Source organism: Salmo salar, chromosome 01 (assembly GCF_965601325.2).
Source record: "Salmo salar chromosome 01, fSalSal1, whole genome shotgun sequence".
Classification (NCBI taxonomy): Eukaryota; Metazoa; Chordata; class Actinopteri; order Salmoniformes; family Salmonidae; genus Salmo; species Salmo salar.
Genome location: NC_138291.1, coordinates 15909440 through 15929752, shown reverse-complemented (window position 1 = coordinate 15929752; position 20313 = coordinate 15909440). Strand labels below are relative to the sequence as shown.

The window sequence follows — 20313 nt, the reverse complement described above, 5'->3', positions numbered from 1 at the left end:
AGTTCTGAGGGATTGGGGAGTATAATGTTGATTGTGTTCCCAAGAGACTGGCAGGTACACTGTGTTCTCAGCCTGCCTCTCATTACCAGCATATCACATCCATTGAAAAACATTCTTCCCCTCATGCAAATCCAGGTCCATTTCCCCTGAGTGTGGCTTGTCACTCAGTGAATTAATTTCAATGCAACCCATTTTCACAGAACAATCTTTTGGCCAAATATAGCTAGAGTTGGATGTGTTTTGTTCCCTGATGGGAATAATGCCTGCATCATCCCTTAAGGATGGAAACTCCATCCCCTTGCATGCCTGTCTGACTGCCTGCCAGGCTCTATTCACCTTTCCAAGTGTGAGATCTTCCCAGCACGCTATTACAGCTCACATGTAGTTCAGCGAAACAGAATCAAATTGTACAGTATGGGCAAGATGAGGAAGTGGTGGTGCGACAGAGAATGGGTATGTATGCATCACTGCATGGGTCCTCAGCTTTGACGGTGACTGTGCAGACATGCTCTTTGTTCATGTCTAGGCCTAAACTTTACCCCCCGGGGGGGGCTAGCTGCTTCAAATGGAAACGCCATGGCAAGGTACCATATGACATTTAAGAGCTCAGAGAGAGCAGTCAACCAGTCCAAACAGGTTTAAATTAATATTGAGATGTACTCATGTATTATATGGTGTGTCATCTTTTGTTTTGTTGCAATATGTTTTCCTTGATTAATGTCATGGATTCACATTACCTGGAATCTTTGATATTCATTTGTATAGTATCACTACATAGCGCTTACATTTCCCTTATTCTGGTTGATGACACTCACTAGAACAGTAGCCTAGGGGAATAATCAACTCTCAATAATGTTTTAGGGTGTCACCTTGCTGTGCATCATATATCCAACATTAACACTAGCAGCCTATCTGACACTGCATCAGTCCCATGGTTGCTGAAGAGCCACTGTTCTTGAATAATGCTAATGTGGTTGCAGTGTCAGCAACAGAAAGAGCAGCAGTTCATGAAATCAACACTGTTGTACTCCTGAGTTGATGAACATAGTCTTGGCAAAACAAGTTGGAGAGCTCAGAGTATCAACAAGACATGAAAATTACAAAATACAAAACAGCTTGCTACTGACAACAGGTAATTCCAGAACTACAGCCAATCATGTTGGCACCCTCCTATAATGCCTCATGTAATTTTCAGTAGGCCTAATATTGTAACAAAAAGCCTAAAGTAGGCTGCAACACTATTTTCCTGCACCAAAAAGTGTCACAGCAGCCTACCTGTACAATGTAAACGGTGGGGTTCAGTTCATCTGAAATTGTGACATCTTGCACGCCCTGACTGGAGGGCAGCTGACAATATCAGCCTGTGTTTCGCAAAGCAAATCCTTTGTAAATTGTCCTTCTCAGCTTATAACAAGATACAACAACGTTATAGCAACAGTGTAGCCTCGACTGTATGGGAAACGCAGTTACTGTTAAACTGTTAAGGTTCTCAGACAGAACTGTCATGTGAACGACTCGGTGGTGCACATATTGCAAATAAACCAAATTACCTGGCTTTTTGTGAGAGCGCCGTGTTCTTGGTTATGAAATAACCCCAGCCAGGAGCGATGAAAGCAGAACTTCAGAAGGTTATCTACTGGATTAAATGTAGGTGGCTGATTGCTGTTACTCGAGCGGCATTGTGACAGACAGAGTATCGTTATAGGTGTATATTCATTACGCCTATTATGTTGCAAAACGTTTCTTAAAAGGAAGCAACTGAACGAAACGGGGAGGGACCTACCTGAATTTGTCAACTAAAAACTCATGTTTCAGTCCGTTTTGCAACTGTTTGGTCTAATGATTACACCCGTTGTTACAGAGTATTGTTTTTGGTGGTGACTTCTAAACGTATCCGTCCAAAACGGAGAGGCTAAAACATGCGACCATGTATCACCTGGAAATAAACGAAGAGGATATTCAATGCAATATAAATAAATAAGACTACGTGGATAACGAAAGCAGGCGAATCAAAACCACAACTGACAGCAGTATCGAATGACAGTTACAGTAGCTGCATGAGGAAATCATGAAAATAATGTCTGAGGACTCCCTCGCATCTGAGCAACGTCCCTTTCACCCGCCTCGAAACCGGTGATTCACAAGAAACAAACCGAGCACAAACCTGCATAACATTGTAAATATCCCAAGGTGATGTGCCTACCTTGAAAATGCCTAGCAACTACACGGGGAAAATCAGCTGCTCGGCGCGACGCACTGGAAGGACGCCATTTGTCAGCGAACGTTTTTGTTGCGTTATGCGCCGCGTTCTTCTTCTTTAAGGTTTATTGGGAGTTTACACCCATAATGTGTATTACCGCCTCCTACTGTACGGGGTACTTTGAGTGAACATTCGCTATCAAATGTGCACTTATCAATGGCCTGGTCGGAAATGAACTATTTATATTATGCAAGTTCAGCAAGGACAAAAGCTAAATTACATTTCATATTAATGCCATTACAAACAGAAAGCTTTAACCAAGGCAATAGGCCTATTACATGTCTATACAAATGTATCCAGGCATTAACTGTGTTCAATTCCTTTGTAGTTAAGGAGATGCATTTCACAATTGTACATTTGTTTATCAACATTACGGCCCAATATCAATAAATGGAAAATGCTTGTTTACTGTAGAAAAGCACTAAGATTGACAGCTTTGCCCCACAGGCAAATAAACGGATCAGAATAATACTACCAAGAATGGCTTATGTGTTAGAAAACAAAGAAGAAAATGAAAGCTATGTTGGCTTTACTTGATGCATATTCAGCTTCAGTAGCAACATATGTAGGCATATATGTCTGCTTTATATAAGATGTTTTTATCAGGGGACTGACTATTGGCCTATTGACGATCTCCAGATCTAATGAAACAAAGATCGAGATGATGACAATATACTGTAGGAAACCTAGAAATGATGTCAGCTCCAAGGGAACCCCTCTTCATAGGACTCCAGGGAACAATCCTTTTTGGAGTGGGAATTAGAGTTAGCCCATTACATATTTACTGCACATTTACAGCTACCAACAGGCTCAGAGACCGTTTCTATCTACAATAGAATCTACAATCTCAGACTGCTAAACATTTTAACTGTACTGACCACCTGCACTGACTCTGCACCTTAGCACACATGTACTCACTCATGCACACACCCACACACACGCATATACAGTGCATTCGGAAAGTATTCAGACCCCTTGACATTTTCCACATTTTGTTACGTTACAGTCTTATTCTAAAATTGATTACTAACATGGTGGTGGCAGCATTATGCTGTGGGGATGTTGTGTAATCCATTTTAGTTGACAGAGCATGTCAGAGCAAAAACCAAGCCTCTAGGTTGAAGGAATTGTCCGTAGAGATCCGAGACAGGATTGTGTCGAAGCACAGATCTGGGTAACGGTACCAAAAAAATGTCTGCAGTATTGACGGTCACCAAGAACACAGTGGCCTCCATCATTCTTAAATGGAAGAAGTTTGGAACCACCAAGACTCTTCCTAGAGCTGGCCAAACTGAGCAATCCAGGGAAAAGGGCCTTGGTCAGGGAGGTGACCAAGAACCAGATGGTCACTCTAACAGAGTTCCAGAGTTTCTCTGTGGATATGGGAGAAACTTCCAGAAAGACAACCATCTCTGCAGCACTCAACCAATCAGGCCTTTATGGTAGAATGGCCAGACGGAAGCCACTCCCCCGTAAAAGGCACATGACTGCCTGCTTGGAGTTTGCCAAAAGGCACCTAAACAACATTCTCTGGTCTGATGAAACCAAGATTGAACTCTTTGGCCTGAATGCCAAGCTTCACGTCTGGAGGAAACCTGGCACCATCACTACGGTGAAGCATGGTGGTGGCAGCATCATGCTGTGGGGATGTTTTTCAGCGGCAGGGACTGGGAAACTAGTCAGGATTGAGGGAAAGATGAACGGAAAAAAATACAGACAGTTCCTTGATAAAAACCTGCTCAGGACCTCAGACTGGGGTCGGTGCTGTTTAAGATGAGGGAGGACGATAATTCATTTCATGAGCGTGGCCTTATTTCTATTACAGCAACTTAGATATCATTCATATTCCATTCACCCAGCTCAATGTAACATCGATAGGTTCAAGCTACTACATGATACTCAAATCTTCCCTATACCCATCATGAGGTTACTACAACCTAGCTTATGAATGAAAGTTTACAACGTAGGTGCACAGGTCGGTAGAAATTTGAGTAATCAAGGTGACAGACATTAACACATTCAATACCGCCTTGCACAATCTTGCCTGCATCTAGCTGATCTAGGGTGTAATCATTAGTCCAACAGTTGCAAACAAGAGTTTCTATTGGATAAATTGTTTATCCCCATTTCGTTCCGTTTGCTCCCGTTTAAGAAAGGTTTTAAACAGAATCGGCAGAATGAATACACCCCAGGCATTAATATGTGTCACATACCAGTTTGCAAACAATGAAGAAACAAATTATCATTAAGCTAATAAAGCTGCATATCAACATGGTCTCTTTTTTTGCTTTTTTGAGTAAGACAGCTCCAAAATGCAGGTGTTTCAGCCTACCTCAGTACTTTCTGTGGTGGTGGGGGCAGCAAGTGGAAAATACAGAGCATAGGGTTTGGTAATCTTCTATAGTTGCGCCATAATTGGCTCAGTGTTCTCTCACTCATGGGGACACTACGTCGCCTCAAAATCGACAGGGAGAGCTAGAACGATCAAGCCCCCTTGGGTGCTGCCATAGAGTTACATTAGAGTTGCCCATCCAAGAAGGCTCAAGGTCATTGACCACAGATAAAAAGACGTCAAATCACGTTATATCTACAGTAGCTTTGATTGGACTGATCATACTTTCAAAATCTTAAGCTAGCAAGCTAGACAAGCAGTCATCATCATGAATCAAGTCGACAATCTACTGGCAAATCATTTTCAATCCTTGTCATATGAAGATAAATCGGATCAGCGGCCATTGGACATAAACTTTACACAACAAGTTTGAAATCTCAAATTCAACAATGAGGGGTTTGGAGGGAATCAGTGTCCAACTGCAATCATTGCAAAGCAATCGTTAGCCTGCTATTCAGTGGAGAGGGTGTGTGGTCCAAGTCTGAGTTTAAGGGTCTCTTTTCCAAGCTTAAAAGCGTAAACATTCACATGCAACACCGTGGGCCAGAAAAGGTTGAATACATTGGCCATGCTGTCAATCCAGCATGATTTCTGCACCGTTCAAAACAACTGTAAACTCTGAACTGGGAAATCTCAGACTTCAGCGAATTCAGAAAAACGGGGATTTCGGGAAAAAATGAGCTCCGACTGGGAAAATAACGTTTCGAACAGTCATCCAACTCAGAATTCCAAGTTGGGAAATCAGGCCTATTTCTAGACCTCCGACCTGAAGATCCCTGACGTCATGATTCAACCTTATTTTTTTTCTGAGTTCCCAGTTGTCTTGAAAATACTATAAATCCAGAGAATACCAGACTTTGATGACAAAATTTGACCACAAGAAGGATCGCCGCGCTACCTTCCTGTTCAAATGAGCACAGCACAACAAGGTGAGTCCAAAAATTTCTTGTATGCTGCTGTAGAAAGGATGTAATATGCCAGGGAGATATGTATTCTGTAGCTAAGAAAGTAATACTAAGTGTATGTTGTGTAATAAGTTGTTAGTAGCCCATGTGCCTCACCCTAATAATTTGGTCCCTTTCACCCTCATAACTTAGCCTATTGTTCTGACTTGGTGGTGCACATGTAGCCTATAGCCTGTTTTAGAGAAATGTTATCATCAAATATTGTAAGAGCTTTAAATTGTCTGCTTATATGCCCCCTTTATTTATCCTATGGTTCTGACTTGGTGTACAGGGAGAATACTGTAAGAACGGCCCATGTTCTGAATTCTGTTGCTGTTCATTTAAAAAGTGCTGAACAAATAGTTATATTGACTACGTCCATCCTAGCTCGCTCATTAATGTCTTAATCGAAATTACAGATTGCCTCTTATATGCTTGTCGTCCCCTTATGCCATGGTTTGTACATCTCAATTGTCAGTAGAAACCACATTTGTTTAAGCAAGTCAGCCATATCAGCTATGTTTTTTTTACCCTTGTATGGTGTTCATGTTTTTGTTATTCACCCAATGTTCACAGGTCTGATGGACCCACAACATTATTGGGTTTTTAAAACAATACAGCCATAACAATTTACGTAAAAATTCTTAATACTTAGATGTTGACGTATATCAATTACAAGCAATATAGACAGTGTACATGGTTAATATTTACCATTTACCTCTGCTACATCACATTTATCAATAAAAGCACTATTCATTTTTTTCTTTATAATCAAGACATGGGTGGAACATACCATGTTTATCTTGAACAAATATAAATGAAACATGGTGTGATGATCGTCGTAAGGAGGAGACCAAGGTGCAGCGTGGTAAGTGCTCATCTTATTATTTATTATAACTCAGAACACAAAATCAAAACAACAAAACAAGGAAACCGAACGTCACGTTCTGCAGGCTTTACTGAGCTGTACAAAAACAAGATCCCACACAGAATGAGGGAAAAAGGGCTGCCTAAGTATGATTCCCAATCAGAGACAACGATAGACAGCTGCCTCTGATTGGAAACCATACTCAGCCAAAACAAAGAAATACAACACATAGAATGCCCACCCCACACCCTGACCTAACAAAATAGAGAAATAAAACGTCTCTCTCAGGTCAGGGCGTGACAGTACCCCCCCCAAAGGTGCGGACTCCCGGCCGCAAACCTGACCCTATAGGGGAGGGTCCGGGTGGGCATCTACCCATGGTGGCAGCTCCGGTTCGGGGCGTCTGCCCACTGATCCCTCCGCTTTTGTGCCACCGGACCGTGAATCGTCGTCGGAGGAACCGGACCTTAGATCATCGCCGGAGGCTCTGTACTGCAGGCTGCCGCTGGAGGCTCTGGGCTGCAGGCCACCGCTGGTGTCTCTGGGCTGCAGGCCGCCGCTGAAGTCTCTGGGCTGCAGGCCGCCGCTGGAGGCTCTGGGCTGCAGACCGCCGCTGGAAGTTCTGGACTGCAGACCGCCGCTGGAGGCTCTGGACTGCAGACCGTCTCTGAAGACTCTGGACTGCAGACCGTTGCTAAAAACTCTGGACTGCAGACCGTCGCTGAAGACTCCTGACTGGGGAATGTCGCTGGAGGTTCCAGACTGTGGACCGTCTCAGGAGGTTCCGGACTGTGGGCCGTCTCAGGAGGTTCCGGACTGTGGGCCGTCTCAGGAGGTTCCGGACTGTAGGCCGTCTCAGGAGGTTCCGGACTGGGGACCGTCGCTGCAGGCTCCATGCCATGGATCATCACTGCAGGATCCGCGCCATGGATCACCACTGGAGGCTTTGTGCCGTGGATCATCACTGGAGGCTCCGGGCCATGGATTATCACTGGAGGCTTCGTGCCATGGATCATCCCTACAGGCTTCTTGCCATGGATTATCACTGGAGGCTCCGGGACATGGATTATCACTGGAGGCTTCGTGCCATGGATCATCACTACAGGCTCCGGGCCATGGATCATCACTGGAGGCTTCGTGCCATGGATCATCACTGGAGGCTTCGGACCATGGATCATCACTGGAGGCTTCTTACGTGGAGCCGGAACAGGTCTCACCGGACTGGGGAACGTCGCTGGAGGCTCTGGACTGGGGGACGTCGCCGGAAGCTCTGGACTGGGAACTGTCACCGGAAGCTCTGGACTGGGAAGGCACACTGGAGGCCTGATGCGTGTTGCTGGCACAGGTGGCGCCAGACTGGTAACACGCACCTCAGGGCGAGTGCGCGGAGCAGGAACAGGACACACTGGACTGGGCAGGCGCACTAGAGACCTGATGCGTGGGGCTGGCACAGGTGGCAACAGACTGGTGACACGCACCTCAGGGCAAATGCGAGGAGCAGGCACAGGGCGTACCAGGCTGGATAGACTCACTGGAGGCCTAGTACGTGGGGCAGGCACAGAGCGCACCGGGCTGTTTATGCACACTGGCGACACAGTGTGCATCACCGCATAACATGGTGCTTGCTCAGTCACTCGCTCCCCACAGTAAGCACAAAGAGTTGGCTCAGGTCTCCAACCTGACTCTGCCAATCTCCCCGAGTGCCCCCAATTTTTGGGGGGCTGCCTCTCGTGCTTCCCTCGTTGCCGTGCTCTCGCTGCCTCCACCTGTTACCATGGGAGGCGCTTTTCTCCTGCCCCTAATTCCTCCAATGCCCTGGATATACTCCTCCTCATCTCCTCAATAGACCAGGATGCCATTACCTCCTGGGTGTCTTCCCAGGTCCATTGCTCCAGACCACGCTGCTTGGTCTCTTGGTGGTGGGATCTTCTGTGACAAGATCCCACAGTCAGTTGTGGGATCTTGTCTTTGTGTTGCATGTGTTTGCACGCCTAGCTTTTCCTTCGTTGTATTGTTTTTTTTTCTGGTTCACATTTAAAATAAAGTATGATGAACACAACTCACGCTGCGCCTTGGTCTACCTTTAACGACGAACGTTACACAAGGTTTTCATCACTATTGATGTTTATTGCTTTGAACTGAACAAATTGTAAGGACAAATTTAAATACAGTATTTTATGGAAATTATAAATGAGCCGCATTGAACACAAATCAAGGCCGGTCTACACACCACATGAGGGACAGAGTTTTACTGTGTGTGTGTTGCAAATGTATTTCTTGCATGTGATGCATGTGTATTGTGTCTTCCTGTCCTTCTTGGGTCCACACACATGGCAGCGCTTCTTCTTGTTTCTACCGGCTGCAATCAGAAATTTTACTAACATCTCACTCACTCACTCACTCACTCACTCACTCACTCACTCACTCACTCACTCACTCACTCACTCACTCACTCACTCACTCACTCACTCACTCACTCACTCACTCACTCACTCACTCACTCACTCACTCACTCACTCACATATATAGTTACAGCGGGCCAAGGTAGGAGAGTCAGACACACACACATGCAACAAAATCCCTCACACTTACTTCCAGTATTGGAGTTGTTGGTTCTGTGGGTCAGGCGGATGGGGCACCGGCATCCTCCTCCTAAATCCTCCTCACCATGGCTGCTGAAGCTGGGGTCCTATGGATATGTTGCCTCCTCTGGATTTGAGGTCTTACCAACGCTTTGCCCAGCTCCTCGAGGAAAAGCAGTCTCCTAACAAGCTTACCTCTTTTCCAATCTGGGTTCAATGCCATCCAAATGACAAACGCGTTGTTCGACGAGATGTCCAAGATGTTGAAGAATATCACAAGTGGCCAGCGTAGGGTTCTTCTTTTGCAGCTGTAGCAAGTCACTAGCTTGTCTAAATTGTCCACCCCCTCCTTTTGTGGCATTGTAATCCATTTAGATTTCTGGTTTTTGATGTTCCTGGCCACAGATTATCCCATCTCTATGCAGCGTATTCATGAGTACCACAGTTTTGCCTTTCTTTGGCACATAGGACACTAGGGACGTGTCGGCCGTGAACACAAATTTAGAAGAATATGGAATTCAACAGCTGAGGTGGGAGCTCTGGCTTGTTTTTTCGTACTGTTCCTACCATCGTCAGCTTCCTTTTGAGGAGCTCCTGTCCCAGCTTGTGCGAAGTAAAAAAGTTATCGCATGTGATGTTGTGGCCACAGAGTCCATGTGTCACGCCCAGGACAACCCGCATCCCTTGGTTCTTCTCAGGGGCTCCTCCATCTGGCTTCCCTGTATACACTTGCAAGTTCCTCGCATATGATGAAGCAGCATCACAGGAAGCCCAGATCTTCATTCCATATTTTGCGGTATGTACTGCCTGAAGGGGCAGCGGCCCCTAAATGGCCTAAGCTGCTCATCAACAGTAACGTTGCACCCAGGGTTGTAAAAAACAGGGGAAGGCGGTCCATCCACTTGTCCCACACTTACCTGATTGCAGCTAGCTTGTCTCTCTGCCGCCGAGCTGGTCTGGTGTCTCGGTTATCGAAGCGGATAATCCTGGAAATAATGTGGAAGTTTTCCAGAGACATTGTTGCATGGAAAAGTTCTCTGGCAGTTTCCTGGGGCTGGCTGCTGATGGGATGGTCCTGGGGCTGGCTGAGGGTCAATCTCATCCTCCTTTTCCAACTCACTGTCAGACTCAGAATTGACATAGAAGACGTTCCTTCCACACTAGCTCTCTCTGCAAAAAAATGTCTAAGGCCCTCTGAGCAGAGATTATTTTTGCCATACTGATTGATTGTGGTAAGGAGCCACACATGCAAAGCTATTTATTTGTTGTGTCCCCCCCAATTTGCACCTGGCTGGGGTAGTGTGGGAAAACACAGCATTTTTTACAATGTATCGAAATAATGTATTGTAATAACATTGTGCAGGTTCCCGTAAGACATTGTGTAGTTTCACACACTACAAAGGGTAAAGAGTGTGAGAAAAGCGGGAGACAGGCAGGTACTATGTTGAAATGACAGGCCCAGGGAGGAGGAAGACAGAATGAAGGCATACAGCAAACCTTTATGTTTCAATTTTACTTGTTTTCACCTACACACACACACACTTTTCCACACTTTCATTACCCTCGGGTTCAGTGGACCAGAACACCACATATGTAATACAAATTGTTTTGGAGGGTGCACAGTGTGCACTCAATGAAAATGTGTATTTTACGTTCTTCAAAGAAAATGAGCCAATGAGTCTCAGGTTGAAAAAATAATTCATTGTATCACTTTTCTTTTAGTAAACATTGAAAATGGGTCCCACAGACACGAACACCACACAAGGGTTAAAGGCAGTAAATGAGGCTGAATGAACTGTTTCGCTACCAGACAAGGCTCTGCTGATAGCTTCAGTAACAAAATAACACCATGGTTGTAATAACACTTTAAACAGGTCATTTGTAAATGTGTAGAATGTGTTTGTTTTGGGTCCAAATTGGTAAGCTAACATATGTGAATTAGACAGTCACAGAGGATTTTCTTCTGAATAACTGGTTAGGGCATTGCACTTTCCATTCAGCTTCAGGCAACTTTGATGTAAGGCTTGATCACACCTGTAGTGACTACTTCTATCCATCACACCCATTGTTGCTTATCCATTGTTCACTAGATATATCAATGTAATTACACCCAACACAATGTTGAAAAACACAATGCTTTCAAAAGATTGTTCCCGAAGTTTGCCTGCCAAAAATGTATTTTCCTATGAATTAAGTCACACAAAAATGTGTGTATTTTCACAAGAATTAAGCCACATAAAAACGCATGAAATCTGATGAAATTACTTTTCGGACATATTTGCGTGTGAGATTGTGTTGTCCAGACACATGCCAGAGTCGGCATGGGTTCGAATCTGGCCCTCTGCCCTTTGTCTCCGCCTCCCGCTATCTTCCCCGTCTTTCCAACACTGTTCTATCTCTTCAATGAAAGCAAAAACTATTACAAAAGGAGTGGGACTGTCAATTTAATAAAGAATAATAATAGGCTTGTGTAATATAATGATCATATGTACTGTATGATTCAGTATGATGACGATATAGGCCTAATAATATGCCATTTAGCAGTGGGAGGAAGATTTGAACTTTAACACATGGTTGCGGCAAAGTGCCAGATTCTTGAATGATAATGACCAAATAATTATCACATGATTAACGAGACAGAGTTGGCGCGAGTTGCAGGAGTGGGGATGGGGAAATCAGCTGTTCAACAAGCTGTTCAATTAGCTGTCAATCAACCGATGGCCCAAATGATCTCATTCGCTCAGCCAGGGAAACTGTTATCGGTTTTCACATCTTTCATTATGTGAGAATGGATTGGCTAATGGATAGCCTAAAAAATGTATTGGAATATAATCAAATAACAAGGGGTCGATTGCAACCATCGACGTCACTAGATTATCACCAGCTATCAATATGTTCTGAATTCGCCCACACAGCTGATCTCAACTGCAACCATTATTGGTCACCTTATTACCGCTCCCTAAACGATGTTGGGGTTACCTTAGTCCTGCTTGCAAACAAAGATATGTTCACCCTCTGGTTGGCATTATCATCAGAACAACGTAGTCCCTTTTTGAACTAAGGACAATTTATCTATTTGACAAGCATTCCATACAATTGAATACAAGTATTTTCTGGCTTAGCACAGCAAATCTACTGTGGCAATTTACCCAACACTTTGTATGAATAGAAACTAATGTTGGTGTAGCCTACTGTTATTATTTTATTTGTTTTATTTATGTTATCCATTAAATACAACTGTCTATACAAATAAAAAAACACACACAAGTACAAACAAAAACTGGAATTGATTACAATGTGTGGATCACCACTCTAGCCGCATGTCAGCTTTGCTCCACACATATTTCCCTCCTCTCTTTAGGAACATCTTCTCGTCAAAGCCACTGAACTGAATGGCCTCCTCCACGCCAACATCAAGGATGGACTTGGATGGATCCTTCCTCCCCTCTCTGCAATCCAGGAAACGCATCTAAAAAAAAGCGTTTAGAAAATGTATAATCATTTATAAAGAATGTATAAGCATATTTAAAGGCTTATTAATGAAACTTATTATGAAGTGTTACCAACGGGTCAGAAAAGAGAATCTTAACACGGTGGTTCATTATCAAAGTAATTCACTACTATGAAACCTCATGTCTAATACTAAGATAAATATCTGCAAATCCACATCTCCTTTCACCCATCTCAAAGCCTGTAAATCCACTGATTAAAGATTGAAGCCATAGACTACTCTGGGACTTAATATGGGAAGGTGCATGTCTTTAGATCTCAATCGATGAGAGCATTTAGATGGCTGTTCAATAGTTCTGATGGATGAGGACTGATGGATGAGGACTGTCTACTTTAAAGGGCTTGCTAAGACTTGTAGAGTATCACGTAAAATAACAGATTAATGAAAAGGACTTACATATTCATCCAGGATGAGGTAGGAATCTCTCATCTGACAAGATAAGACAACAAGGAAACATGTTAATTCTGTATTATGTACAATATTATCACAGACTATCATTTTTTTTGTTGTGGACAATATTGCGTCTGATAGGTCTGATATACAGTGCATTCGGAAAGTATTCAGACCCCTTGACTTTTTCCACATTTTGTTACGTTACAGCCTTATTCTAAAATGGATTAAATCAATCCTCATCAATCTACACACAATACCCCGTAAGGACGAAGCAAAAAAAGGTTTTTGGATTATTTTGCAAATTTATAAAATAAAATAACACATTTATATAAGTGTTCAGACCCTTTACTCAGGACTTTGTTGAAGCATCTTTGGCAGCGATTATTGCCTCGAGTCTTCTTGTGTCTTACGCTACAAGCTTGGCACACCTGTATTTGGGGAGTTTCTCCCATTCCTCTCAGCAGATCCTTTCAAGCTCTGTCAGGTTGGATGGGGAGGGTCACAGCTATTTTCAGGTCTCTCCAGAGATGTTTGATTGGGTTTAAGTCATGGCTCAGAGACTTGTCTCGAAGCCACTCCTGCATTGTCTTGGCTGTGTGCTTAGGGTCGTTGTCCTGTTGGAAGATGACCCTTCACCCCAGTCTGAGGTCCTGAGCGCTCTGGAGCATGTTTTCATCTCTCTGTACTTTACTCCGTTCATCTTTCCCTCAACCCTGACTAGTCCCCCAGTCCTTGACGCTAAAAATATCCCCACAGCATGATGCTGCCACCACCATGCTTCATCGTTGGGATGGTGCCAGGTTTCCTCCAGACGTGACACTTGGCATTCCGGCCAAAGAGTTCAATCTTGGTTTAATCAGACCAGAGAATCTTGTTTCTCATGGTCTGAGAGTCTTTAGGTGCCTTTTGGCAAACTCCAAGTAGGCTGTCATGTACCTTTTACTGAGGAGTATCTTCTGTCCGGCCACTCTACCATAAAGGCCTGATTGGTGGAGTGCTGCAGAGATGATTGTCCTTCTGGAAGGTTCTCCCATCTCTACAGAGGAACTCTGGAGCTCTGTCAGAGAGACCATTGAGTTCTTGGTCACCTCTCTGACCAAGGCCCTTCTACCCCAATTGCTCAGTTTGGCCGGGCGGCCAGCTCTAGGAAGAGTCTTGGTGGTTCCAACTTCTTCCATTCAAGAATGATGGAGGCCACTGAATTTTTAGGGACCTTAAATGCTGCAGACATTTTTTGGTACCCTTCCCCAGATCTATACCTCCACACAATCCAGTCTCTGAGCTCTAGGACAGTTCCTTTGACCTCATGGCTTGGTTTTTGCTCTGACATGCACTGTCAACCGTGGGACATTATATAGACAGGTGTGTACCTTTCCAAATCATGTTCAATCAATTAAATGTACAACAGATGGACTCCAATCAAGTTGAAGAAACATCTCAAGGATGATCAATGGACACAGGATGCACCTGAACTAAATTTCGAGTCTCATAGCAAAGGGTCGGAATACTTATGTAAATAAGGTATTTATTTTCTAAAAACCTTTTTTCGTTTTGTCATTATGGGTTATTGTGTGTAGGTGAGGGGAAAAAAATATTGAATCAATTTTAGAATGAGGCTGTAACCTAACAAAATGTGGAAAAAGGGAAGGGGTCTGAATACTTTCCGAATGCTCTGTATGTGATTAATTGAGTTAATCGATTACATTAGGCCTACTCCACACATTAATAGCATTCTGAAACTACAAGGAGTAGTAGTTGTTGAATCATCATAATATCAATAACTGACACATTTTTTTGTGTGTTGTCTTTTGTCCAGTCCCATACCTTTTGATTGGATTCAGGTACCAGGCAGCTGATGGTGCTGTGTCTATCCAGGAAGTCCTGAAACTGCTGATCGCTGATGACAAACCTCTCTGCCTCCCTCAGACTGTTCTCCCCAGCATTCTCCCCATCGATCAGTAGACACTGGAACACCTACACACAGTAAACACACACACACACACACACACACACACACACACACACACACACACACACACACACACACACACACACACACACACACACACACACACACACACACACACACACACACCCCCGCACAAAGTCAAGGCCATACAACTAATTTCTTACATCTATGGTAGGGGAAGAAACCACTATTCACAACACAGATACAGCATTACTGGTGAGTAATGTAAATGCATTGGAACACCCTTACCTTCCAGCGTACAGGGTTGAGTTCAGAAATGTTTTCTCTCATGTCTTCATTCACATTAAATGTGTTGATCACAGAGTTGATTTTGAATGCCACTTTGTAGTCCCGGCACCACTCCCGGACTTTGAAGAGGTTGTCAAGGTGGCTCTTCCTGCCCTGGGCTCTGCCTATAGTCTGGTTGGTGTCCTCATCAAAGCTGTCACAGGAAATGGCCAGAATGTCCAGGTATTGGCCTGTGAGGACAAGGAGAGTTCTGATTTTAAAATTGACATAATCTCAAAGAATTGTATTTTGAAACACCCATGTATTCAAAATGTATTAACATCCAGACATACAATTTATGACATAGCCTAGAACATGTGATAGTTAAGATTTATTGAGATAAAAATCAACAAGTAGTTTTTAATGACACTGTGATGATCAAATCATGCATTTGAAAATGTGTCCTACATTTTATAACTCAACTGGGAAAAATGTCAAAGAGTGAAATGTTTCTCTGAGTTTGTGACCTCATATCAAAACTAGCCCAGTGCTGACATCTAGTGTGAATAAAAATAACTTATTTACCAGACTTCGCATGAGAATAATGAAGATTCAAGCAAAGACAGTGAAGTCTGAAGATTGGCTAAAACTGCTTCTCAAATAGAAATCCACGATCACACTTGTAGGTGACGTCATGGCAATGTTGGCTAGCAGCAAGGCTCTTAGTGAAACACGTCATCGGGTCTAACGATCGTCACGCGCCAAACTGCGCATGTGCGTTTTGGCAATCCTTCGATATAAAGTTGTTTTTGAAGAAAATGAAAACGTTTCAGTTTGAAACTTTCACAAGGCTGGAGTAATAACATGTTCAACTACTTAAGAACACATTGGCTCGAATCTAGGTTGTGCCTTTAGAATTGTTAATTAATCTCATTGACTTATGAGATAAGTCAATGAGATAAAACCCGGCCTGGTCTGTTTGGTCTGTTTCGCAAGCGTTCCCGGAAGTCTTGCGGTGTTGCGCCTCTGAGTTTAGAAACTCTGTGACTCAAGACTGCGTGTTTATTTATGGCAGCTGTTCGATATAATAACATTTACATTTACGTCATTTAGCAGACGCTCTTATCCAGAGCGACTTACAAACTTACGAGCAGTAGCGTAATGTTGGTACTATTATTTTATTTCAAATGAAAACCATCTTACCATATTTCTGGAACCACTTCTCTCTGATCAGGCTGCCATTGCTGACAATACTGACACTTGGGAGATGGAGGTCTTGTTTGCAGTACTGGACTAATTTACCCAAGAAATCACCTCTGTCCTGTAAGAAAGGCTCTCCACCAGAGAAGTTAATCTTTTCCAGTCCTGCAAAAGAAATATGAAATTCAGAATTCTAAACACTGAATAAAAAAAGTATTATATAGAAATAGGCTGTAATAATAATGTAATAACATGTCATGTGAATATATATAGGGATTTTGCAATATCATAAATACATAGGCTAATTTTGGCAAATTTACCTGATTGCTTCAAAAGCTGTAAACCTCTCTTTGCTTCCTCAATGGGCAGGACAAAAGACGTTTTTGCCGTGTGGAAACAAAAACCGCACTTATAATTGCACTGTCGAGTAAAATGATAATTGACACTGCTTGGAGTTGTCGCTGGTTTAGATATATTCTTTTGCAACGCCTTGATTGGATTGACTTTTCCTGTAGACGTCAACCGCACCTGCGGACCGCGCACACCTATCCATGCCAGGAAAGTTGCAAAGATGTGCTGGATGTTACTTATGCAAAGCTGCAGGGACATCTTCGCAAACACGACTTGAGTAGAGTACGACATTGCTAGTCTTCACCTATCTGTCCTGTTGAAACTTCTGATGTAGGATTAGCTTGAATCCTTTTTACCGCAATAGCCTAAATGACGCGTCTCAGGACGTTTGGTCAAAACAGTTTCTATTTGGAAATAAGGAAAACGAAAGTTACAATGTTGAATATACGATCATAACCTTATTCATATGCAGTCCTACATGCCTACATGAGAAAAGGCTGTCATATCCTAAAGTTCCATGCAAATGAGTTGATCCTTTGTATTTGCTTAATGTATGTGACGGCATCGAACAGAACGTGACAGCTGCAGGCGCAACATGTCGTACTTATGCCGCGTTAATGTCCTGTCGGAAACCCGGTGATGTCCGACCTAACATTGGCGGAAAGTCGGGTCCCAAGATTTCCATTTGGGAAGTATCCGAATCAAACAATAGGAAGCTCAACATAAATCGTTAATTTTAATGCCACGTTCAAATGCTAGTCGGATCTAGTAAACTCTGAAATGTTCGACTTGCTAATTCGTTGAACGTTGCATGTGTATAAGTACAACTAGTTAGCAAGTTGGAGATTTACGAGTTTCCTAGTTCCGACTAGGTCTGAACGCGGCATAATTTGTAGGTCCCAGTTTCCGATATGACGAGAACGTAACATTATCTGCGTACGACATTGCATCAAGTTTCACATTGGCTAAAGTTTCGGTTTAATTGTCCAGCACTTCAAGTTTCGTTTCCCCCTCAGTTTCCAAAATCATTAGCCGTGCGAGTGAGTTGTGATTCAGCTGAAATGCACTTTGCTCGGCGTTTGATTAGTGATTGCAAGACGCATAATGTCCCGGTTTGGTTAGTGTTTGGTCTTTTTATGCGTTTGCAGTTTGGGTCAGATTTCGTATCGAACTAATCTATTTCGCACTACAAGCCAAGCATTGCAACGAGGTACCACAAATGTTCAGAAATGTCGCTTCTGATGAAAGATGCTACTCGCTCCATGTCCACAGCGATAACACAATTCAAAGAGCAAAGGCTTATGGAGGACTTATAAATAAACTATCATAAGGGTTACCAAATGTACGGTTGTGAAATGTCAGCATTTCAGCCTAATGTGAAAGATACTGTCATCAAATTATAATTTCCAAAATATTTTCTTAAACATTGTTTAATTTCTGACACAAAAAAGCAAGGTTTGAAAAAAATGGTATCTGGATGAAGGTATTGCTTAGGCTAATACACTATAAAGGCAAATCATGGCTACACTTTTTTAGTTCTTTCATGAAATGCTGTTTTTAGAAAAGGGACGTTTTTTTTTTTTTTTAAGAACTGGGGTAACTGCCCCCCCATGGGATAATTGGCCCCCAGTGGTGCCAGTTACCTGAATATTATAGCATAGGGTTTCACAAAAGTGTAACATCAGCTGTAAAGCTATCAGTCACTAGTGGAAACATTTCTAACTGCATTAAGTTATGTTATCTTTTTTTACGTATTTTACCTCAGACGATCAATCTGGTAGTAAGGTTGCTAGCTAGCACTCCTAGCAGCTTATGCTAACTAATGCTAACAAACTAGTGCTAATTTGGGGGGGAATATAACTGGAATATATCAACAACTTTATTTTATTTTTATATTTCCAAAAGTTGTGATGACAAAGAGGACATTTTTTGTTGAGCAAGAGCAGTGGCAGCCAAGGAAAGTGTTGGGAAAATAATTTGGTGACATCTTATGGTCTTAATGTGAATTACAGGGGGGAGGGCAGTTACCTCATGGGGCTAGTTACCCCCTGGTACCCTACGCATCTAAGTCCTCAGTGACTGAAGGATTATTGGGCAAGCTGTTTCATAATGACCCAGTCTATTGCCGTGTTCAAAACAACTTGGAACCCATAAATCTCCGACTTCCGACTTCAGTGTGTTCAAGACAACTGGGAACTCATCAAAAAAAATATGAGCTCCGACTGGGAAAAAATGTTTTTGACGGTCATCTGAATACCAAGTCGGAAACTCTGACATCTTTCTAGAGCTCCAACATTCCGACCTGATCACCAACTTCATAATTCGACCTCGGTTATTTCAGAGTTCCCAGTTGTCTTGAAAGCAGTATATGTATGCTTCTATTTGTGCTGGGAGAGGACAGGCTAACCTGCTGAAAAGCAGGAGTGTCATCCTTCAACTCTCAACATCATCAACTCTGATATGTTCCACAGTTTTGAGGATGCCTACAAAGTTCTACAACAGGTTTGAACAGTGAAACGTTCATGTTTCAAATCAGTTGGCATATGGTGCCATGTATTTCAGTAGTTGTCATTATATAATAAACAATAAATATATATAGTATAGGCCTAGATACTGTGTGACAGAGGAATAACATGAACAGAGTAGCATGAACAAAAGCCCAGCAATGTCACACTCCAGTGGTAGACAGAGGAATAACATGATATTCAAACTGGGCTTCCTGAAACTGAATCTCTGTATCTCTATCTCCTTTACTTCTCATCTGCAGTGTGGTGACATCCTCCCAGAGTCCAAGGCAGTGCTGGATCTTTCCTTTTACTGTATTAGAGGGATTAGATGCTACAGATTAACATCATCACTACTTCACTATTGTCCTAGCAATTCTATTTAGGAGGCCAAAAAGCACCTGTCATTGTAGACAGGTAAGGAGAGCATCAAATAGTTTTTGTGTTGGAGAAAGTTTGATGAGTTGGGATATGTTATTCTTTCTGAAAGATATGTAATTGTTTCTGTATGGTAGGGATTCTGTGCATAACTTCATCTCATGTGCATTGTTCACGTTGTTCAATGACATTAATGGATCATTTATTAAAACATTTTGAAGTGCTCCCTGTATGTAAGAATTTGTCCTTACACTGGCTCATATTATGTCACTATTTTATTAAAATGTATTTAATCAGGGAATCCTATTGAGACCAAGGCCTCTTGGAAGGGAGCCCTGCACACAATCATATTCACAATTCTAATGCAATAAAAACATTCAATATGACACAAGCATTTTAAGGAAATAACTTACAAAACACATCATGAAAAACAAACACATTCCTCAGTAAAAGTCATCAATCAGCTGTCTGAACTGTCCTAGTGGCACGTAGCTATCCAACCTTCGAGAGCTCTGGAGATCATTCAACAAGTAAGGTGAAAAGAAAACCTATATACAGATCTACTTAACTGAGTGGAGACTGAAGGGTTATCTGGTGTTGGCCATCCCTGTGATCAGGTCTGGTGTAATTTAACAAAGAAGTAAGGTACGGCAGAAGTTTGCACAAGAGGGCTTTAGTAACAAAACGAGAGCAGCGCCTTGATATACGAGACTTAAGAGAGGGCCAGCCTACA

General features: G+C 42.8%; 2 protein-coding genes across 3 annotated transcripts in view; both read right to left on the bottom strand.

Annotated features, from left to right (window-relative positions):
• Nucleotides 1-2321, bottom strand: part of LOC106566164 (putative E3 ubiquitin-protein ligase RNF144A-A) — a 69791-nt gene extending 67470 nt beyond the window's left edge. Inside the window, exon 1 of one of the 2 annotated variants that reach the window (XM_014134191.3) lies at nt 2204-2321. The gene's annotated coding sequence lies outside the window, so the exon portion shown is untranslated. Of the gene's footprint in view, nt 1-1550; nt 2134-2203 lie in introns of those variants that run through there. The other variant, XM_014134135.3, reaches the window with a different exon arrangement.
• Nucleotides 2322-12222: 9901 nt separating this feature from the next.
• On the bottom strand, nt 12223-17248 carry LOC106566099 (S-adenosylmethionine-dependent nucleotide dehydratase RSAD2). The gene is made up of 6 exons (XM_014133954.3): nt 16668-17248; nt 16351-16512; nt 15169-15398; nt 14775-14924; nt 12954-12986; nt 12223-12515 (listed from the first exon to the last, which is right to left on the bottom strand). Exons 1-6 carry the CDS (start codon nt 16987-16989, stop codon nt 12351-12353), a joined length of 1062 nt encoding a protein of 353 aa, XP_013989429.1. The 5' UTR covers nt 16990-17248; the 3' UTR covers nt 12223-12350.
• Nucleotides 17249-20313: the final 3065 nt, after the last annotated feature.